This window comes from Sus scrofa, chromosome 9 (genome assembly GCF_000003025.6).
Source record: "Sus scrofa isolate TJ Tabasco breed Duroc chromosome 9, Sscrofa11.1, whole genome shotgun sequence".
Taxonomy (NCBI): domain Eukaryota; kingdom Metazoa; phylum Chordata; class Mammalia; order Artiodactyla; family Suidae; genus Sus; species Sus scrofa.
In genome coordinates, this window is record NC_010451.4 from 77,703,568 (window position 1) to 77,726,760 (window position 23,193).

At 39.9% G+C, this 23,193-nt stretch overlaps 1 protein-coding gene and 1 long non-coding RNA gene across 5 annotated transcripts in view; one reads left to right on the forward strand and one right to left on the reverse strand.

Annotated features, from left to right (window-relative positions):
- LOC110255476 overlaps positions 1-23,193 on the forward strand; it is a 170,355-nt gene that overhangs the window by 74,696 nt on the left and 72,466 nt on the right. The gene's annotated exons all lie outside the window — the stretch shown is intronic.
- The window catches only part of COL28A1 (collagen type XXVIII alpha 1 chain), a 171,050-nt gene that overhangs the window by 32,678 nt on the left and 115,179 nt on the right, over positions 1-23,193 (reverse strand). For all 4 annotated transcript variants that reach the window (XM_021063396.1, XM_021063395.1, XM_021063397.1 and 1 more), the window contains exon 27: positions 22,132-22,200. In XM_021063396.1, the coding sequence (XP_020919055.1) occupies positions 22,132-22,200 (69 nt within the window). The remainder of the gene's footprint in view (positions 1-22,131; positions 22,201-23,193) is intronic.

The following is a 23,193-nucleotide window of genomic DNA, read 5'->3' on the forward strand; positions in this document are numbered from 1 at the left end:
CCACAGCAATGCAGGATCTGAGCCGCGTCTTCAACCTACACCACAGCTCACGGCAACGCTGGAACCTTGACCCACTGAGCAAGGGCAGGGATCGAACCCGCAACCTCATGGTTCCTAGTCGGATTCGTTAACCACTGCGCCACAACGGGAACTCTGCTCTTTCTTGTTAAAGATGTGACTGTTTGAATTATTCAGATGATTGGTTATTCTCTGCAAGAGAGATTTCTAAGGATAATTTCTAGGAATAACAGTATTTTAATAGATTTTTTTTTGTATTACTGATGTCAGAAAACAAGAATTTTTCTTTCCAAATATTTTCTCAGTAAGGAAAAATAATCAAGTTCACAGATGATCAAAAAATATAAAATGGATGTCTGGTTGCCTCTTAGGATGTAGAAAACTAGAAAAGACTGCCTGTATTCTTAACACTTTAACAAAAAATGCTAACTAATCTAGGAGGTCATAACTTTCCTTAAATCCACCTTAGAGCTGTGGTTGCAGGGCAACCCAGGCTCCTCCAAGGAGAACTAGGACAGGGACACTTAAACCTGCTGGAGACACGGATGTCATTCAAGCTGGAAGGGGAAGTTCCGCTAAAATTCTTAAATTGTTAAAGGCCTCATATGGGCTAGTATGAGAAGACAGAACCCTTCAGTCACAAGAGGGATTCACCCCTGCAGGCTCGCTAGTGCTGGAGAGACTGACTGGGAACAGGGCCAGTGCCCAAGCTTCCCTAGTGCTGCAGGCCTGGGGGAGGGAGGAGGAGCAGTCCCCAGGGAAAGGCATGAAGCCCCATGGGACAAAAATCTTAAACTGCTGGAGGAAGTGCAGCAAACACTGTCACCTCTAGGACAGGGGTGATCCATGGTGGCTGAGGGAAAGAAAATGACTAAAAGCTACAGGAATGAATCCTGGGCCCAGACCTCTGCAGACATCCTGCTGCCTGGGGAGGGTCAGGAAACCATCCTCAGGCCAGACCATTAGAGACCTCCCATGCGTTTGCTGCAACACATACTTCTGACCTTGTCTGTGCTCCCTGAATACCCTTGTCCCATCTGTGGGCTAGTCCAGCCCACCAAACACACCTAAGACATCTTCCCTGAGCAACCACCACCCCTCCCCCCGCCACCCCCCGCTGGCATCCCTGGCCAAGAGTAACTCCCTTGGAGTTCCTGTCATGGAGCAGTGGAAACGAATCTGCCTAGGACCCATGAGGTTGTGGGTTCGATTCTTGGCCTCGCTTAGTGGGTTAAGGATCCGGCATTGCCATGAGCTGTGGTGTAGGTTGCAGAAGCAGCTCAGATCTGGTGTTGCTGTGGCTCTGATGTAGGCTGGCAGCTGTAGCTTCATTTGGACCCCTAGCCTGGGAACCTCCATATGCCACAGGTGCGGCCCTAAAAAGCTAAAAAAAAAAAGGGGGGGTAACTCCCTCATATCTACCCACACCTCTCCTGCAGAGCATCACAGAGAAGGTTTGGGTGCTCACATCCTTTTTGCCCCCCTTATCTTAAACTCCCAATACAAGTACTTCGTCTTATTTATCTCTCTACTCTGCCAGGTGCCTGTTCCAGGGCCCTGCATATCATTCTGAGCTGGAGATAGTGGATGTGGGGGCGAGCCATCTTTTTGGTAGAAGTTACCTAGAGACAGTGCATCCTCAACCCTGTCTTATGTAGCCTCACAAACGCGCATGGATATCCTGGTAAATTTCTTGATAGGCATTTAGGGATCCATGTGGAAAAGAGATAACAAGATAGAGATGCACGGAAAAGTGCCAGTGGCAATCTCCATGTGGGTCAACCAAAGGAGGTATTTATAAGCAGGCCGACCTTATTAATAATTCCTGGGGCACTGTCTTTGGAGACCGCTGAACAAAGCAGGTGAGGGCTTTGCCCACAAGTCAGAAGACCACAGTGACTCATGCAAGAAGCATTCTGCTGACTGCACAGGCTGAGTCAGCCCTGTCGCAAGGGCGCAAGCGACAGTGGGAGGTGCTGATCTGTGTGGCCACAGCTGCCACCGCAGCAGCAGAAAGTGGAGCCTCCTCTTTGGGGCCTCGTAGCACTATGTTCAATCCCGTGTGTAAGTTTGCTGAATGAAAGGATTCCAGGAAATGTACTCTTCTATTTTCCATCTATCATTTCATTAACACAAAAGAATGGACCCAGAAGCAGCTGTGTGCTGATTTCATAGTGGGGTAGGCTGAATAAGGGCTCCCCCAAGATATGCAGGTCCTATGTCTCGAACCTGTGAATGTTATTTTATGCTGGGGGTGGGGAATACTTTGGCAGCTGGATGAAGTTAAGGATCTTGAGTGGGGAGATTATCTTGGGTTATCAGGGTGGGTCCTAAAAGCAATCTCAAAAATCCTTATAACAGAGAAGCAGGAAGGAGGTTTTGCCAAGAGAAGGCCCTGTGACTGAAACAGTCAAACAGAGGCAGAGAAAAAAAATGTAAGCCACTGGCTTTGAAGATAGAGGAAGTGGCTATAAACCAAAGAACATGAAGAACTTGGCTCTAGACTCTGGAAAAACCAAGGGAAGATATACGCTCCCCCTCCCTAAGCCTCTGGACTCCTGGTCGGTGGGACTGCAGCCACATAAGATTCATTTCAGCCTTCTGAGCTCCACAGTTGCAAAAGAAAAAACTGGTATTGTATTAAAAATCACTGAATTTGTAGTGATTTGTTAGGGCAGCCATAGAAAACAGGAAACTAACACAGATACTAATATTTTCATTCCTCTTACTTTTAGTAGATAAGATCACAACTCAGAGCACTTTGCATTGTTATCAAAAAATAATTTGGCTCAGAAATCATTTGTATTTCAGGTGTCACAAAGGGAAAATTCTAATATTAAAATAGGCCATGAGTAGTGACTAGGGTGGCTTTGTATTTTGCAGGCAAGAACAGTTCTCTGAGAAGTGATGCTCAACTGTGGCATCTCTCCTTCTAAGAGACAGAGCAATGCTGGAAAATATTTCACACAAAAGAGGTTATTCAATATACCAATGGCCTTTGCAGGATAGCTGGAAACTAGTGGAAGAAGGCTGTGCATCACTAAGGATAATGGTTCATAATCAACAAGCTCATCCCTTCTAAACTTTCCCTGGTTCAGATATACGTCACCTGTGGACTAAGTTATTACAATAACTACTTAATCCATGTCTTTACTTCCACTTGCATGCATCTATACCACAGATTATCAAATGTGGACAGGAAAAGGAGCTGCTACAGGGTACCCTCAGGATGCAAGGGGAGAAGTATATTTCCAACCACACAGCCCACCTGCTATCCCCACACCACTTCCTAAAAAGGAAACAGAGTTTCTGATGGAGTGTTCCAGGCATGTGAATAGTGAGGAGAATGAGAAGCACTGACCTCAACTGTAATGCACTAAAACATGCACCTGGCCCCATCACTCCTGTTTTTAAACCTCTTCCATGTTATTTCCCAAGAAAATGGAAAACATAAAAATGTGCCCACATATGTTCATAACAGCATTATTTATAAGAGCCAAAAGGTAGAAACAACCCAAACGTTCATCAGTGGACAAATGGATAAACAAAATGTGGTATATCCATATAATGGAGTATTACTTGGTCATAAAAAGGAAGTTCTAGTACAACATGGCTGTCCCCTGAAAACATCACACTAAGTGAAAGAAGTCAAAAAAGACCACATATTGTATGATTCTATTTATATAAAATGTCCAGAATCAGCAAATCCATGGAGACAGAAAGCAGTTTAGTAGTTGCCAGGGGCTAGAGGTTGAATGGGAAGGGAATGGAGAGTGACTGCTATGAGACACAGGGTTTCTGTTGGGCATGATGAGAATGTCCTAGAATTTGATTTCACAATTGTTGCACAACTCCGAAAACACTAAAAACATTGTACTGTACACTTTAAGCAAATGACCTGTATGGTATATGAATTATATCACCATGAAAGTGATTTTTTTTAAAGAAACACTTTAAGGCCTCTCTTTCATCAGAGCAATGCTTCTCAAATTTTGGTGCAGATCAGAAATATCTGTAGAGCTGGTTAAAGAAAGGACCACTGGGCTCTCCCCTCAGAGTTACTCACTCATCATGTCCAGGTGGGGCCCAAGAACTTGCACTTCTAACATGTTCCAGGGTGATGCTGATAGATCAGGTTGGAAGCCAAAGGAGTCACTAATTGATCAACTCCATCTTAAGTTCTTCAGCTTAGAGGAAAGCCCTTCACAGACTGGCTCTGCCTATTTTGTAGCCTGTTTCTCCAAAGGCTTCATCTCATTTTAACCTTAACTTATATAGATCTACTTCTGACCATAAGCTCTCTGGCCATATATTGGGCATTGTTTTATCTTAGTGTCTATCTCAGTGTCTGGCACAAAGTAGGTATTCAATTAATCTTTTTGGATCAGTGACTCATCCCAGGTTACCCCAGCATCCTTTCATTTCACACAAACAGGAAACTACTTCCTCCTAAAGCTAGTGTCCAAATCCCCTGAGATAGGGGCCTTAAAGAAAAAAGGATGGACAAGCCAAACAGTCTTCATGAGGTATAAACCCAAGGAATTCCAAATCTACCCAAATATATAAGCCGTGCATCCTTGAGCATTTAACCAATGGGAAGATTCTAGTTAGAGTTACCTATCCTCGGTATGCACAGACTTCCGAAACACCAAAGGAAATGTAGAGTGAGAGCCTTTTCTTTTAAGACAAGCTGAAAAGTACAGCAGGCAGCTTTTATACATGAGCAGATGGGAGCAGCTCCAGCTGCCACAATGAATGTGTCTGAACTGTCACACTTTTAGGTGTGAAGCCTGATGAAAAATGATGTTTATATCATCAGCCTTCTGATTCTGGGGAAAAGGAAACTTGTTTAGACTATATGTTACATGTTTAATTTTATCAAAAAGAAATATACTAGAGTTTCCTTATGGCTCAGCAGGTTAAGGATCCAGTGTTGTCACTGCCCCGGTGTGGGTTTGATCACTGGCTCAGGAACTTCCACATGACACAGGAATATGCCCCACGCCCACCCCAAATATATATTGATGTGGCGTTAAGCCAGGCCTTCCCTTAGGCCTAAGTTATTTCCTGTCAATAGGTTTGGTGAGACCTGTTAACTTGCGTGCTGCACCAAAGACATCAAGGGGTGGATTACCCCACACTTCATCACATGGCTTCCTTCAGCCACACCAAGGACCTTCAGCCAACCCACTGTAGCACACTGCTATGCCAACACGCATTCAGATCAGACCCCCAGCCATTCTGATACTTAAGTTGCTGCCCCTCCCATATGGAAATTCTATAGGCATTGTTGACACTGACATCGAGAAACCATGATGGAAATATATTGCTTTTAAATTCTTGTGTTTGAAATGTAATTACAGGACATTATGCTTCTGTATTAACCTGGTTTTTCTTTACCAGGAATTAAAAGTGCAAAAAGCACTAATAACTATTCTTAGAGAACGTCTTTCATCAAAAGATTCACATTATTAGCTCTTCTATGTGGTCTCATTCCACAGGAATTATAGAAATAGTATTTTTATGGATCTTTTTTTAGGGCTGCAACCGTGGCACATGGAAGTTCCCAGGCTAGGCGTTGAATTGGAGTTGCAGCTACCAACCTACACCACAGCTCACAGCAATGCTGGATCCTTGACACACTGAGGGAGGCCAGGGATCAAACCCACATCTTCATGGATCCTAATCATGTTCGTTACCACTGAACCACATGAGGAAATGAGAGAAATAGTGTTTTTAAAGTGCTGTGAATTCTTTAAATGCATATGTGAGGCTTATTTCACTTAGCATAACATCTTCCAGGTTGCTTCATCTTGTTATATATGGCAGAATTTCCTTTTAGGCTGGGACAGCTGAGTAATATTCTCTTGTGTGTATAAATCATATTTTTCTTCATTCATCCCTCAGTGGCTCTTTAAGTTGTTTCTATATCTTGGTCATTGTGAATAGTGCTGCAGTGAACAAAGGAGTATTCAGTGAAATAAGCCAGTCACAGAAGGACACATACTGCATGACTACACTTATATGAGATAACGAAAGTAGCCAAATTCATAGAAGCAGAGTAGAATGGTAGCTGCCAGGAGAAGGGAAAATGAGGAGATAATGAGTATAATAAACTCTCATTATGTGAGATGAATAAGTTCTAGAGATCTGCCATGCAATATAATGCTTATGGTTAACAATACTCTATTGTACACTTAAAAATTTATGTGAGTAGATCTCATGTTAAGTGTTCTCATATAAAATAATCAAAAGCTGTAGCAGAAAATAATGAATTTGTTTTAAAAAATGGAAAGGATAAATATATCCAAGTCTATTTTTTTATAAAAAAAAAAAAAAGAAAATTACATGAATTTTTAAAAGTTGGGGGAAAAAAAGTATGGTTAATACATACTTGCTATAGGCCATCCTCAACCTCATTCATTTAAATGCCTTGTTTTCCTTTCTCATTGCTTTCAGCTTAACATGAAAGGAACTATTCCTGAAAATTCAGATGCCAGTTCCAAAGAGGCAAAGCTTACTTCATATATGAAAACTTCTCTCTTGATTTTCCCCTGCAAAACTCTTCTGTCTTCATAAGCTGGGTAATGACAACCTAAGGGTTGCCCTTCTATACCACAAAACACACCGATATGGGTGGCCTATCTGAGGCCAAGAAATCAAGTGAAAAAATATAAAAACAAATTTGGTGTATATACACAATGGAATACTACTCAGCCGTAAAAAAGAACAAAATAATGCCATTTGCAGCAACATGGATAGAACTAGAAACTCTCAAACTAAGTGAAATAAATCAGAAAGAGAAAGACAGATACCATATGATATCACATACCTAGAATCTAATATATGGCACAAATAAACCTTTCCACAGAAAAGAAACTCATGGACTTGGACAACAGACTTGTGATTGCCAAGGGGGAGAGGGAGGGTATTGGATAGATTGGGAGTCTGGGGTTTATAGATGAAAACTATTGCAGTTGGAGTGGATAAGCAATGTGATCCTGCTGTACAGCACTGGGAACTGTATCTAATCACTTGTGATGGAGCATGATGAAGGACAATGTGAGAAAAAGAATGTATATATATGTGTGACTGGGTCACTTTGCTGTGCAGCAGAAATTGACAGACCATTGTAAACCAACTATAGTGGAACAAATAAAAATCATTTTAAAAAAAATATACAAAGTTTAACTAAAAAAATTCATGGTCTCCTATAAAACATATATTTTAACAAAATTCTGTTATTAACAAAGTTAACTCATGTTTTAACTGTATCATATTTGCCTCAAAGATAAAGCAAAAAAAAAATCCACTTGAGTTTAACAGTAAAAGAGACAAATTACAGGTGTAATGAAATTATATTCACAATTTTTTATAAGCCTAGACTAATGCTCACAGTGGAAAACCACATCAAAGGATTAGCAACAGCAGAAAAATTAACAAGTAGGCAGATTTCAATTCAATATAAAGAAGGAGAGTCTACCAAATATAGCCAGACCTTTCAAAACACAATGAAATGGAAATACTAGAACAAGTATGGGAAAATACAGGAAGCTTCACAAGAGAAATATATAAACAAATTATGTTACATCCATGTCCTGGACTACCATGTGGCTGTTAAAGATATATGGTAATTTTTTTTTTTTTTTTTGGTCTTTTTAGGGCCTTGCCTGCAGTATAGAGAGGTCCCCAGGTTAGGGGTCAAATGTCAAATTGGCTCTGTAGCTGCTAGCCTACTCCACTACCACAACAACACAGGATCCAAGCTGCGTCTGTGAACTATACCACAGCTCACGGCAACGCCAGATCCTTAATTCACTGAGTGAGGCCAGGTATCAAACTTGCGTCCTCATGGATGCTAGTCAGATTTGTTTCCCCTGAGCCACAACGGGAACTCCTAGTAAATCTGTATGTGTTGATTTGAAGGACCATTTTTGCTCTAATAAATGGGGAGGGGTAGAGGGCGAGCATGTTGGGGAAATTATGTGTACAATGATTTTTAAAGGGGGTTGTGCTATATATGTGTGCATTTAGGCATCTAGTTCAAAACATGGAAGCTACAGACCAAACTGCAAACAAAGGCAATCTTTTCAGGGAGTTCTGAAGGGAAAACAGGGAGACCTGCCCAACTTTTCACAATATAATTTATTTGGATTTGTTGCAGTCTGCATTATTTTCATTTCAAAAGGTAACTCAGCTTTTTAAATTTGATATAAGATCATGTTAGAAAATATACTAGAAAGGAAAAAAGCTTCAACTTCCTAGAGTCTGGATGGCCAGACGCTCTTAAGAATGCTGTAGAGGAGTTCCCACTGTGGCAGGATGGGTTAAGGACCTGACTTATCTCTGTGGAAGTGCCAGTTCAATCCCCAGCCCACCACAGCAGGTTAAGGATCTGGCATTACTGCAGCTGTGGCATAGGTAACAGCTCTAGCTCGGATTTAATACCTTATCCCAGGAACCTCCATATGCTGTGGGTGTGATGGACAGAAGGGGGATTAGAAGCCCCTTCTAATTTAAAAAATCAAGGGCATACCTCTAACGACAACTTTCTCTTTGGTATCAGGACTATTTCCTTGTTCACTAGATTTTTTCATCAACATGCAGCATACCTCCCACCTTTAAAACAACTTTCCTAATCATATATTTTACTCTATTACTCTATTTCTATGTTCCCCCTTTCAAGATTGTTGCCTGTATGCTTTGCCTTCATTTCTTTTCTCATCATTATCTTTCTCTCATTTATTTTTGTTTTTTGCTGCACCCCCGGCATGTGACGTTCCCAGGCCAGAGATCAAACCCAAGCCACAACAGTGACAATACTAGATCCTTAACCCCCTGTGTGATTCCTTTGTTAAGCTTGTAAGATCATTTCAAACTTACAGAAAATTGCAGTAACAATACAAATATTTCCCACATTCCCTTCACTTGAATTCATCAATTGTGAAGATTTTTCCATATGTTTTATTCCCTCTGTGTGTGTGTGTGTGTGTGTGTGTGTGTGTGTTTGTGTGTATATGTATGTCTGTCCATCTGCACACACAGCTCTTGTCTAGGTCACCAGTGACTTCCAGGTCATCAAATCTAATGACCACTTTTCAGTCTCATCCAATCAGCAGATCAGAAGTACCTGACAATCCTCTCCTTCTTGAAACACTCCTTCTCCTGGCTTCTAGCAACCACTTCCTCTTGGTTTTCTACTGGTCAGCTGTTACTTCTCAGCTGTGTCCTCTTTAGCCTACAAACCTCCACAGGCTGAAGGACCCAGGGCGCAGTCCTTGGATCTCTTTTTTCTCTATATTCACTCTCCACTTGTTCCCATCTACTCTCACAACATTAACTATTATTGTTAAATCAAATGTACATCTCCTGCATTGATCTCATCTCCAAATACCTGCTTAAGAGCTCTGACAGAGGTTTAGGTTTTCATGTGTAAATCTAAATTTCAGACTATGTGAACTTTTTCTTCCATCCCTACCCATCCCCATTTTCCTATCGTCTCTCACAGCTCAGAAAGTGGCAACTCCGTCCTTTCAGTTTTTTGGGCCCCAAATCTTTGTCATCCTTGGCTCCTTAATCTTACACTGCATGTCCGATCCAGAATAAAACTTACCACTTCCAATGCTGGAATCCCTTACCATTTCAACTGCTACCACCCTGCTAAACCACCACTGTTTCTTACCTGCACTTTGGCAGTGTTTTCCTATGCCCAATTTTTATTTGTCTTTGTACCCCAGCAGTCTACTTGCCACATGCTATCAGAACCATCCTTTGAAAACATGATTTATATGAGGTTACTCCTCTGCCCAAAGCTCCCCACCCACCGGCTTCTCATCTCACCTCTGACTCACTGCATTCCATTCATCCCCTCCCTGATGTCCCCTGAGTTTGCCTGGCATGGATTCTTGTCCGAAAGCCCTAGTTAAGAACCCTCAAAGTTCCTCCTACACACTGCCTGAGCTTCTACTCCTTTTTTTCAACATGCAAAATGGAATATCAAGGGTAGGGGATGCAGAGTGAAGGACAAAGAACACAGCTTACAAGGGAGCGCTTTTGACAAAATGACCAAAAGTGGATGGGAAAGGGATTCTCCCAAGGGGAAAATTGTCACCCTGAGGTTTTTTTCCCTTTAATTCATAGTTTAGAGTCTACATCAATATAGCTGGTAACTCTGGGAAACAGTTTTCCACACTGGCTGACATTATTAGAATTTAGTTCCAGTTCATGATTTCATCAGCAGAGCAATTCGGGTTATACTTGAGGACATGTTGCTTCTTCTTGTCAAGGCTGTTTGCAGTGCCACTATCTTGCGCAATGAGAAGTGGTAAATCATAAATGCAAGCGTTTGATGGCTGAGAAAAAATGGGCTCTTCTGGATGTGTGAAATATGCCTCAGTGTTTCTAGTTTCCAGTCCCACCTCCTATACCGATCTTTACCTACCTCGAGCACATTTCACCACTCAGATAGCGTGAGACTCTGTGTAGCAGATGTCTCAGATTGAAAGGAATTTGTTCCATAAAGATGTTTGGAGAATCAGACTCTGTAGGCTTGTAGTTTTCATTGTGGTGAAATAAATACCAAAATATTAAACCAAGCCATCTTATCCTTTATAAGGTAAAGAGCCAATACACTCATTCCATTGGTGCCTATTTTCTTCTCCACTGCATGTTTTGATCTTTAATTTTTTTTTTTTTTTTTTGGTAGATGGACACGCTATAGAATCTAATCTCCATGTATAGGTGTTTTATTTAGCCTTGAAGTCACTTCTGTCCCCTGCACTTAGCTTAGCACACGATAGGTGCTAACTAATGTTTGTCGAATGAATGCTCTGGAAGATGGGCAAAATGATAAAATTGAGGAAGGCTATAGATGGAACCCATTTTGTTTTAGATACCTAATATGTGCCAGGCATGTGTTAGGTGCTTAGGATACCAAAAAAAAAAAAAAAAAAAAAGGACCCACACACACAACTTTCTCGCGTAACTCAGAGTCCGGTGGTTAGATAAGAAAACAAGCACCTACAATACAATGTGAGAAGTGCTTTGATGGGGCTTATACAAAGGGAACACAGGTTTAAGAAGACAAGGAAGGCTGCTGGAGGAAGCGCTACCTACTCTGAGTTCTGACCTATGAAGGAGAGTGAGTCTACTGAAGTGGGGGGTAAAAGGGATCTCCCTAGGAAAAGGGAACAGCATATGCAAAAGCCCTGGGGCCAGGGAACATGGCTTATAAGGGAAATCTAAAGGCTTTCAGGATGCCTAGATCTTTGAGAGTTAAGGGGGTGAGAAGAATTAAGATTGGGTGCCTAGATCATACAGAGTCTATCTTGCCAAGTTTTGAAGCCAATCTCTTTGGGTGCATATTAAAAAGCTCTTTAGATCTATTATCTTGATATATAAATACATAATGGTATTTAAAATTATAAATTACACTTTGGATAATATATTCATAGTCACATCTTTACTATAGATGAGAATTCAGTTTATTAACAAGTACTTTCCAAAATGTTTTTTTAATGGCCAATAAAAGACAGATACCTCTTTTACTGGACTTCGGCGCAGATGTCAGATAACAGCAAGTGGCACCTCTGTCTCACACATAGGTTCCAAACCTCATAGTTTCACCTATAATATCAGCATATAATTATTACAGATTGAGGAGAGAGAGAAAGGGAGGAAAGGGAGAAAAGCAAAAGCAGAGAAGAAAATTCCACCTTTGTTCTCTCCAAATGCATAATGAAAACACTTATCCAGGGCTAGGATGTTTTATTTTTGTGCCACAGTCCAGATATAAAATACAGTTCAGTATGGTTCTGTAGGTCAAAATTGAGCTAGTAGACTTGCAGTCAGATTTATAAAGCTGGCATCAATTTTGTCAGAATATTTTCTATTACACTTTTCTGTTTTCAGACACAGGCCATTAGATATAGATTCTTTCCCAGAGAATTAAATTTGTGTAAACTAGATTATAAAATGTAGATTTTCAGATGCCGTTTATAATTGCCTGGATTTCTAAATAGCATCTTTAATTCAATCCTGGTCCTACTACATCTGTTCTCAGCCCAGCAGTCACTGTTATTCTTTTTAAAAGTCATTCAGACCATATCACGTTATTTGTCAAAACCCAGAAAATAGCTTCCTGAGTCACTCCGAGTAAAAGCCAAATTCTTTCCAAGGGCCTGTATGGCTTACGTGATCAGGCCCTCCCCTGACCTAACTGCTGTTAATTCCCTGACCTTATCTCCAGCCACACAGGTCTCTTTGCTCTTCTTTAAACATGCCAGACACCCTCCTTCTACCACAGGGCCTTTGCATGGGTTAGTCTCTCTATCTGGGATGCTCTTTTCTCAGAAATCCACAAGGTTCCCTCCCTCACCTCCTTCAGGTCTCTTGTTCCAAATGCATCTTCTCATGAGTCCATACACTTAAGACTATCCCCACCCTGCTCTTTTTTTTTTTTTTTTTGCCGTTGTAGTTTTCATCTTCAAACATACTATATAAGATTTACTATATTTATTGCCAATAGAATGTAGTTTCCATAAATGCATAAATCTATTTCTTTTCCCCATATATATCAAGCACCTAGAACAGAACCTGGCATGATTACATATGCTGAATAAATATGTATTGGATGAATTACAGAATAAAATTTTGTACAACTAACTAAGACTAAATATTGAAGTCAATATCCTAAATTTTGAAGAAAAAGATCTGATTTTAAAATTTGTATGCAAACTTATTTTCCCTATATGCAGAACAAAAACAGGTTCTATTTTGAAGGACGTACTAGCCTTACTCATTTCACAGTCCCAGCAAAGAGTGTGTGTGCGCTATTACTTAAGTATATACATGTAGGAAAATACAACAAATGTGTTTGCTTTACAAAATCATCCCAGTAAGGTAATTTAAGAGAGAAGTACAAATGGAGGTCTGTTGAAGATTTCTTTCTTTCTAAAATTGGCAAAATAATAACAATGGGAACTATTGACTTAAAACCAATAGGAGCCAGCTGGAGAACTTTCAGAATACTAGAATTTTAATAGATGAAATTTTACTTTCTCCTTTGAAATCTAAGAGCCACTATTTAAAGGCATAATTGCATATGCCAAAAAGAAGTCTTATAAAAGCTCACTGTCTTTACACCAATGAATAGAAATTGATAGTGAATGTGTTAGTATTACTGTTTAAATGTCACCTCTAAAAATATGGACTTACAGGAAAATTTGTCCGTTTCCAAGGCTTATACTTCCTGGAAAAAACTACAAAGCTGTGAAAATCTAACTGAATATCACTGTCTCTATTATTCTAGTTTAATTATTAGCTTAGGAGGACCATGGAAAGTATAATGATATTGCATAATAGTTGACCTGTCTGGTGACAGACAGTGATGGATTAAGTTTTTTTCCCCTTAGCTCTTCAATCTATTAATATGAGAGTTAAAGTAGGACCTAGAACAGATCAATCAAGAATATATGTTTTGAATTTACTGAATATATATTCTGGTTATCATTGGTCAGAACCCACTGAGAATGCAAAAGAACCACCAGATATAATACTCTCAGGTTTACTCATATCAAACAAGTACATTTACTTTTATAGCATTCACTGTGATCCTGTTGCATTGTGGTAATAGATAATTTGATCACAAAGATATACTTTCAAGAAAGTCAAATCTAGCACTTCAAAGTAAACTTCTGCCTCTTAGGCCAACTAAATACAAGTATACTCTTACGACCTATAAGAGTAAGGTACTTGTACTATTAAACACTAAGGTTTAGGAGTCCCCTGGTGGCTCAGCAAGTTAAGGATCTAGTGTTGTCACTGTTGTGGTTCTGGTTGCTGCCATAGCACAGGTTTGATCCATGGCCTGGGAACCTCTGCATGCCATGGGTACAGGCAGGGAAAAACCTACTAGGATTCAGAAAAGAATTTATTATTTCACAAGTTTAGAATTCTTTTAATTTGGAATTCAAGAACGGTTTATTGCACTAAAATATATCCAAATGAGAGTTCCCATTGTGACTCAGCAGTTAGCAAACCCAACTAGCATCCATGAGGATGCAGGTTCAATCCCTGGCCTTGCTCAGTGGGTTAAGGATCCAGCGTTGCTGTGAGCTATGGTGTAAGTTGCAGATGCAGCTCAGATCCCCCATTGCTGTGGCTGTGGTGTAGGTTGGCAGCTACAGCTTGGATTGGACCCTAGCCTGGGAACCTCCATATGCCATGGTTGTGGCCCTAAAAAGACCAAAAAAAAGGATATCCAAATGAATTATTTTGTGGGTGGAAAATATGCTTACAAGTGGAACTTTACCATCATCTACTATATAACCTCCATACATTCATTCAATTATTAATTACTTTGTTCATTCATTAAATGAATATTTATTAAGTGATTACAATATGCTGGACACTCTGGTAGGTGCTAGGGAATTAGAGATGAATGAAAAAAAAAAAAAAAGTCCCTGCTCTTAAAGAGCTTCTTTCACCAGGAGAAGACAGATAATACACAAGTCAACAAAGAAACAAATATTTTCAGATGATGGTGGTGCTGTGAAAACAATAAAATGGGACATTAATATGGAGTGACTGATAATGGGATAGGAATAGGATGGTATGATCAGAAATGGTCTCACTATGGAGATAACATATGGCTAAGATTTACATAAAGAGAAGGAGCCAGCCACATCAAATGCCAAGGTTGGAAAAACAAGCGTTCATAGGTCATGCATACGAAATGAACTTTGTTTTTGGAAAAGAGAAAGAAAACCAGTGTTCCTTGATTATATTGAATGAGATAAAGAGAGAGGAAAGATAAAATCAGAAAGGTGAGCAGCATCCAGATGAAAGACTTCCTTTCCCCTTTTTTTCTTTCTTTCAATTTTTAAAATATTTTTGGAAGATTTCAGAGGATTTTGAAGAAAAGAAGGGATGTAACCTGGATTTTTTTCTAAAAGAATATCCATATACAATGATTGTGTGGATTTTAAAAACTCAAAACATCTAGGAATGAAATATATAATTGAAGCTAAAAATTCAATGAACTGGTTAAACAAAAATTCAACATAGCTAAAGAAAGATTTAGTGAACTGGAAAATACACTCAAAAAATATTAGCCATAATGTAGCTCAGAAAGACAAGATTAATAAGATGAAAGATATGTAGGAGGAAAGAATGAAAAAGTTTAACTAATTGCAGTTCCAGAAAGACAGAGACAGCATGGGGATGGGAAGACTGGATCAGATTGCTTCAGAATACTTATTGAAAGGTAAGGCAGAGAATTTCAGAAACAATTTAAAAAATGCTAGTCCAGGAGTTCCTTTTGTAGTTCATTGTTACAAACCCGACTAGTATCCATGAGGATGCGGGTTCAATCCCTAGCCTTGCTCGGTGGGCTAAGGGTCCAGTGTTGCTGTGAACTGTGGTGTGGGTCACAGATGTGGCTCAGATCCTGTGTGGCTGATAGCCATCAACTACAGCTCCAATTCGACCCCAAGCCTGGGAACTTCCCATATGCCACAGGTATGGCCCTAAAAAGACAAAAAATAAATTAATTAATTAATTGAAATAAAAATGCTAGTCCACAAAATCAGGAATTCTAACAACTTAAAAAGAAATTTACATCTAAATACATCATAGTGAAACTATACAACACCAAATAAAAGGAGAAGGCCTTAAAAGTCACAGAGAAAAGGACAAATTACCACCAAAGGGATAGCCAGACCAACGGGTAACTTTTTAAGAGCAATAATGGAAGCCAAATGATGGGACTATCTCCTGGGCACTGAGAGGAAAAATACTGAGTGAAGTAAGTCAGAAAGAGAAAGACAAATACCATATGATATCACTTATATCTGGAACCTAACATAGGGCACAAATGAACCTTTCCACAGAAAAGAAAATCATGGACTTGGAGAATAGACTTGTGGTTGCCAAAGGGGCGGGGGAGGGAGTGGGGTGGTTGGGTGCTTGGGGTTAAGAGATGCAGACTATTGCCTTTGGACTGGATTAGCAATGGGATCCTGCTCTGTAGCACTGGGAACTATGTCTGGTCACTTATGACGGAGAGTGATAATGTGAGAAAAAAGAATGTATACATGTAGGTGTAACTGGGTCACCATGCTGTACAGTAGAAAGTTGACAGAACACTGTAAACCAGCTATAATGGAAAAAAAATCATTATGTAAAAAAAAAAAATGAGGAAGAGAGTTGCAAATATGTGGGTAAATCTAAATTAACAGTGATTGTATAAAAAATGTCCAGAGGGATTTAAAAATAATTAAAATATAAAACACAATATTAGGATATGTAAATGGAATAAAAATGTTCTAAGTTATTGTAGTAACAGGACAGTTGGTATAGGCATTTCATAAGACAGACGCAAATATTCTTAAGAGTAAGTATTGAAAAAAGAGGAAGAAAAATGCATAAATTCCTAACTAGTAAAGGGAAAAATGCAACAGTTAGAAATTAATAAATCTTTAAAAAGGAAAGAAAAGATTAAAAATATAGAGTAAGTGGGGCAAATCATTTGAAATTAGATGGTAGAAAAAATTTTTAAAAGTTCACTGATTATATTAAATGTAAATGAATTAATGCTCCTGGCAAAAGACAAACATTGTCAGACTAGAGTTTTTTTGGGTTTTTTTGGCCATTTCTTGGGCCACTCCTGCGGCATGTGGAGGTTCCCAGGCTAGGGGTCCAATCGGAGCTGTAGCCACTGGCCTACGCCAGAGCCACAGCAACGCGGGATCCGAGCCACATCTGTGACCTACACCACAGCTCACGGCAACGCCGGATCCTCAACCCACTGAGCGAGGCCAGGGATCGAACCCGCAACCTCATGGTTCCTAGTCGGATTCGTCAACCACTGCTCCACGACAGGAACTCCCCAGACTAGAGTTTTAAAAATCCAGATACTTGTTGTCTAAAAGAAACATGTGAAGTAAAAAGGATACAAAAAGGCAGAATTAAAAGGATGAAGGTAGAATATCTGGAAAATTTAACCTAAAGACAGTAACTACATTAATTTCAGATCATAGAAACTTTAAGGTCAAAGGCATTACTAACTACAGCATACTAAAGAAATCTTCACCGATTTTCTATTCTTTTCATTTCCCTTTCACCTTTTCCTCCTAATTCCTTGTCTCAAAGGCAGATAATTTTTTTTGCCTCTGTTTCTCCATTGCAATACTCCTATTTGCAATTCTCATTGCAGAGAGTATTGGTTTGGCAAAAAGTGTTGGTTCCTAGGGCTGAGTGCACACCAATTGGACTCATGATCTCATGATTCCCAGCATGATAATATAAGAAGAGGTTCTGAAGAATTGTTTGAAAATTTTTTCATAGGATGAACGAGATTATTCTGGGGGGTTAGCTTTATCGCCTGCCATTTTGAGCCACCAAAACCCAAAAAGCTGCACAGTCTTTGTTTTGTTAGGGATTTTCTGAATGACCTTGAGCAGGTAATTTACCTCACTACATCTCACTTTTTATATTTAAAATGCAAATCAAATCTGCAATTAGATAACCAAAGATGCTGATAATAAAAAGTCAATAATTATAAAGTTATGAAGATATTTGCAAAAGCAATAAAAATAGTTTAGATTGCAGACCAGTTGGCTACTAACTGACTTGTCACAGAGGTTCACAGTACAAAAGAGTATGCCCTTCAACTACCCAAACCGGAAAAGACCTGATAAGCCCTTAAATGTGTGACAGAGTATAGTTGTTCTAACAGCCTCACCCCAAGGCAGCTATGCACACACACGAACGGAGGTCAGCCCAGATCCTGCTGTAATTCCTAGCCTTATGCCTGGCCATTGATTTCAAAAGGTCACTTAGCCCAACCCTGCAACTCCTGACTTCAGAGATAATTGTGCTCAGGGAAAAAAAAGTACATTTCAATGTGTCTTTCTTTTAAAAAATTTAGGTTATCAAGGAAAAAATATCTCACATCTCAAAGGGCCAACTTTACATTGCAAGGTGCAAATAAAAATTTGGAGTGGCATTTAATTTGAAAGTGATCTTTTTCCTCTCAATGACATCTACCCTGACTTGATTACTACCCAACACAGAATGACTTCAGGGAAGCCACATGAAGGAGTATCTACGAGGCATCACTACTAGTATTAAGTACTGCTACTTAATATCTCCATGCCCTAGTTTCCTAGAGCCTAACTGATAGGCTGTGAGGCTTGAACAAGATAACACATGAGATTTAGAGAATATAATATGGCCCTAGGTCTCTCCCTAAGCTCAAAGCTCTGAGGAGTAAAGGTACCTCTTACCTTGCTGAATGGCGAAGGAGAAAAATGCATATACTAGCAACTTACTTCTAACCAAGCATTGAGAGGCGGGGAAAAGATAAGACACACTGTATAAATTTTCAGTGAAATTCATGGGCTACAGTGAAGATAGCAGCAGCTAAGAGTAATTTATCCATGTCCTTTACTCACCTTGGTTTTATGTGGACAACATCTGTTACTAGAATGAAAAGGACTAAATATATAGTATTTACATCTCTGTACTTTAGATGTGAACGGGAGGGCAGGAGTCAGAAAGGGAGGAAAATGTGAAGGGAGGCAGGGAAAAGAAAACATCACAACAATTTAAAATGGCAGAGTGCTTACATATAGGTTTATAACTTTTGACGATAATTTAAATCTTTTTTCTTTTTAATATTCAGAATCAGCACAGGGTGTTGGATACTATAATATCATTATTCCCAAGTCTTCAGTCCTTTTGACTGTCCTCTTTGAATTGGGGAAACCGTGGTAAATATTGGGGAAGGATTCAATACACATTTTGGAAAAAAAAGGATTTAGAAATTAGGTTTTTCTTTAGGGTCATAACAGGGAAAGGAGTCTGGTTGAGATCAAACAGACTTCTGTGATGGTCACTAGCCACTGCACAGGCCCTTGCTCATTGTAAATAGACAATAAATATAAGCTGGTAATGATGATTCAAGCCCCACTCTTTTGAGAGCCTAACATTTCCATTCCAATTCTGACTTGTGAAATAGACTATTAAAAGAGGAAATTTTAATAATGAGATTAACAGAGGAAAATACCCTGTTTCAGATTCAGATTCCGGAATTATTTTTAAAAAGATTCCATCCTTTTTCCTAATTGGCATGAAGGAATGGATTTCCCAGGAGGGAAATGAAAGTGTGAACCAATATTGGGCTCAGACCCAAGCCCCAGTTAATAAATGTAAACTTTCCTTGATCTATTTAACTTAGAGCATAGAGAATATTATGAACTTGGTGCTTTTGGCTTTGGTTTGTAACACATGTAATGTTTTTAATTTAGTTTAAAAAATAGTAAAAGGGATAAAGGCATGAGGATGCCTTCAACGTCTGAAAATAGATTTGTGGACTTTGATGACCAGGATCAATTTTCCACCACAGCCCTGCCTAGTTACAGGCATTTTGGCAGGTACAATCCCAAAACCACAAACTATTTTAAGGTTTAAACTCTCAGGTAGTTCCAAAGACTTTTTTTTTTAGGGCCGCACCCCTGGCACATGGAGATTCCCAGGCTAGGGGTCAAGTCAGAGCTGTAGCCACTAGCCTACGCCACAGCCACAGCAACACCAGATCCAAGCCACGTCTGCGACCTACACCATAGTTCATGGCAACACTAGATCTTTAACCCACTGAGCGAGGCCAGGGACTGAACCCAAGTCCTCATGGATACCAGTCAGATTTGTTTCCTCTGAGCCAGGGTGGGAACTCTGTTATGACTGCTTTCCATATAAAGGAATCATTATGGGAATTTGAAAATTACAATTCAGGAAAGATTATTTCAAAGACAGTTTCTATGTTGTCTGTCAACTGTATTCCTTATTGTTTCAGTTTAATTTCTAAGGTGTTCTGGGGTTGAATGCAGCAATCACACTACAACCTAGCTTGATTTTGTTTTCTATTTTTGATGCGGTTGTTATTTTGTGTTCAGGAGGAAGAAAAGAAGACTTTAAATTGAAACACCAGAAAGTCATCATATTAAAGCATGTGTGAAAGTGTGTGTGTGTGTTGCTCCCTTAGTAATATTAACTCCATCATCGCACGGTTGTGAATCGAGAAACCTAGAAAATCTTCCCTGGGTCAATACCTCTTAGCCTTTCTGCAGTAAAAAGATATCAAGGCTCTAAAATTGTTTTGAAGATAGGGTAAAAGAGTAATAAAACTGAACCCAGTCCTTGTAACTCAGGTGACTATGATGGTAAATTACCCACCACAGTTTTACTCAGGAAAGACTATGAACATGGCATGACCTGGAGAGCGTAAGTGGCACAGTAGGTTAAGGACCTGGTGTTGTCACTGCAGCGGCTGGGGTCGCTGTTTCCATCTCTGGCCCAGGAACTTCCACATGCGTGGGAGTGGCAAAAAAAAAAAAAAAAAAAAGAAAGAAAGAAAAAGAAAGGGCAGGACACCAGGTGAGTCAGAGTTAGTGAGGATTAAGTAAGTGCCATCCAGGAGGCTCCAATATTAATAAGGAAATAGTTTCCCAAGAACAAAAGGAAATAGCTGGCACCAGATTTAATGAGGTAGTGATATGGAGCCTGGTGATAGGACCAGTGGTCTAACATGGGTTCATTGCTTAAGCAAACTCATAAAAACAAAACCATCTGTAGAGTGTTACCATCTTTTAACTGCGGAATTGAAAGATTAAATATGAGATGCTTTTTACAAGGAAGCAGGTTTTTTGCTGTGTTGTCTAGGGATTGTACACTATGAGCGACAGGTTAACTGGCCTTTGCTTGGACCTTCGGCCAGATGAACAACTGTTATTTAAAAGACCTGCAGTGGAAGCCCTAGACACTGCATGATAGATTGGAAGATTTCACACAGATTCAATGAGTTTTGCTCTTTTTTTTTTTTTTTTTTTTTTTTTTTGCTATTTCTTGGGCCGCTCCCGCGGCATATGGAGGTTCCCAGGCTAGGGGTCCAATCGGAGCTGGAGCCACGGGCCTAGGTCAGAGCCACAGCAACGCTGGATCCGAGCCTTGTCTGCAACCTACACCACAGCCCATGGCAACGCCGGATCGTTAACCCACTGAGCAAGGGCAGGGACCGAACCCACAACCTCATGGTTCCTAGTCGGATTCGTTAACCACTGCACCATGACGGGAACTCCTTTTTTTTTTTTTTTTGAGTTTTGCTCTTGATTAAGCTCACTTTTCACATAGGAGTAGGCAGATTAATAGTACCACAGGATTTTCACATTTATTATCTCAAGCTCCTGCTGCCTCCCACTTACTAAGAAATTCTGCTCTCTGAAAAAAAGTTTATTTTGTTATGTTTCCACTTTTTTTTTTAGAGCCAATACCAATTATCCATGAGGGATTACTCAGTTTTGCGGCTTAACCATAGAAGTTTGTTTAGGGGAAAACAAATAGAATGAGAGTGAGCCAGTAAAATTAAAAAACAAATCAACATATTAGAAGTGAAGAGGGAAATGTTTGAAATTACACAGCAACCTGGAGAGGCCAAATTTTGTCTGCTAGGTCAGGGGAAACCCTGGACATCCCACTCTGGCTAGATTGGCTTGCTGCAGCTGAGACAGAAATAAAGCAGAATGCAGGTGGCTGTGAACTCCCGTCACACAGAGTCGGGGCCTGGGGCAGAGGTGCTCATCTGGATGCTCAGGAAAATCACGTGAAGGGCTTCTAAACCCACAGCACTCAAGCTCTCCCCTGAAGCCCAACCTCCAGAGATTGAGATTTCCTTCTTCTGGGCTGGGGCATAGCATTATTCAAAAGCTCCTAGGATGATTGCACTGTGAACTAAGACTGGGGAGCCCTGGGCTAAGAACAATGGATACAGGTGAAGAAGGTAAGGGAGACAGGGCACAGCCACTCTGTTCAGCTCAGAAACCCACAGGAACAGCAAACAACCATAACCGTTCAATTTCTCTCCTAGCTTCTGATGTAATGCTTAGCATTTGTGAAACTAATGTACTTATATCACGTTCACACTTTTGAATGATGCCTCTAAACACTGGATGCAATTTTAACTACTAAGCTTACATAAGTCCATTTCATAATAGTCTTATTTTGTATCTTCCACAACCTCTTCTTCCCATTACCTCTAGCATAATCCCAGTCACTTACTTTGATTCCTTGTAATCCATAGCCAGGGGGGCCAGGAGGGCCAGGCAAGCCTTTCTGCCCAGTATCACCCTGTTACAAGACAGAAATCAGAGAGGAGTGTAAGGAGATTTAGAAAGAAACAACAGATTTGTGCTCTCAGCTTCATTCTCACTTAGGTCTGATTGAGACCTACATCCACACTGCCCTTATTTATACAAAGCAGTGTTTTTCCAAAATTTTGAAGTCACCAAATCCTTTACAAAACTTTTACATATAATCCAACTATAAAGAGATAAGGCAGAGCTTATGAAAGCAGAAGTATTGGCCCCAGAGCCTCCTGCAAGGGCTCCTCCAGTTGCCCTACCGCCAACCCCGAGAACACCACGGATTCAAAGACCACTCGCACACAATTCTATGCAGTTTTCAATATATTTCTCCATTTCAAGATAGAATATTAATTCAGGTGGGTTAGAGTTAAAGATTCAGCAGCTATTGATGTGGGTCAACACTGAATTTTTAAGAATATATGTAATTTTCAAGAATGTACGTAATAAATGTGTCTTTTCCCAGTATGTGTTCCTTACTATACAAACTGACCCCATGTTTCTTGAGGAAAGACTTGTGGTCAGATAAGATTGCAGAATGTTCTACACCACAGCGTGTGTCTTTCCGTGGAGATCCCTAGAGCACATCAATATATTCAAACCTCTAGGAAATCCTACAATAGATTAATTTAAATGTGTTTATCCCAGAAGTTCCCAAATTAACACTTGATGAAACAAGCTTTGAGAAACACTGAGTTTATGTGAGTTACTATATAAGTCCGTCTTTTTCTCTCCAGTATGGGAAAAAGCTTTATTTTTTCTGACTGTAAGAGGAACTCTTAAAAATAATAATAATAAAAATGACAATGAAGAGGAGTTCTCTTTTGGTGCAATGGGTTGAAGGTACAGAATTATTGCTCTGGCAGCCTGGGTTGCCATGGTGGCATGGGTTCCATCCCTCGCCCGGGAATTTCCGCATGTCACAGGCGCAGACCAAAAAAAAAAAAAATGACGTTGAAGAAAAAAATAGACCCATCAT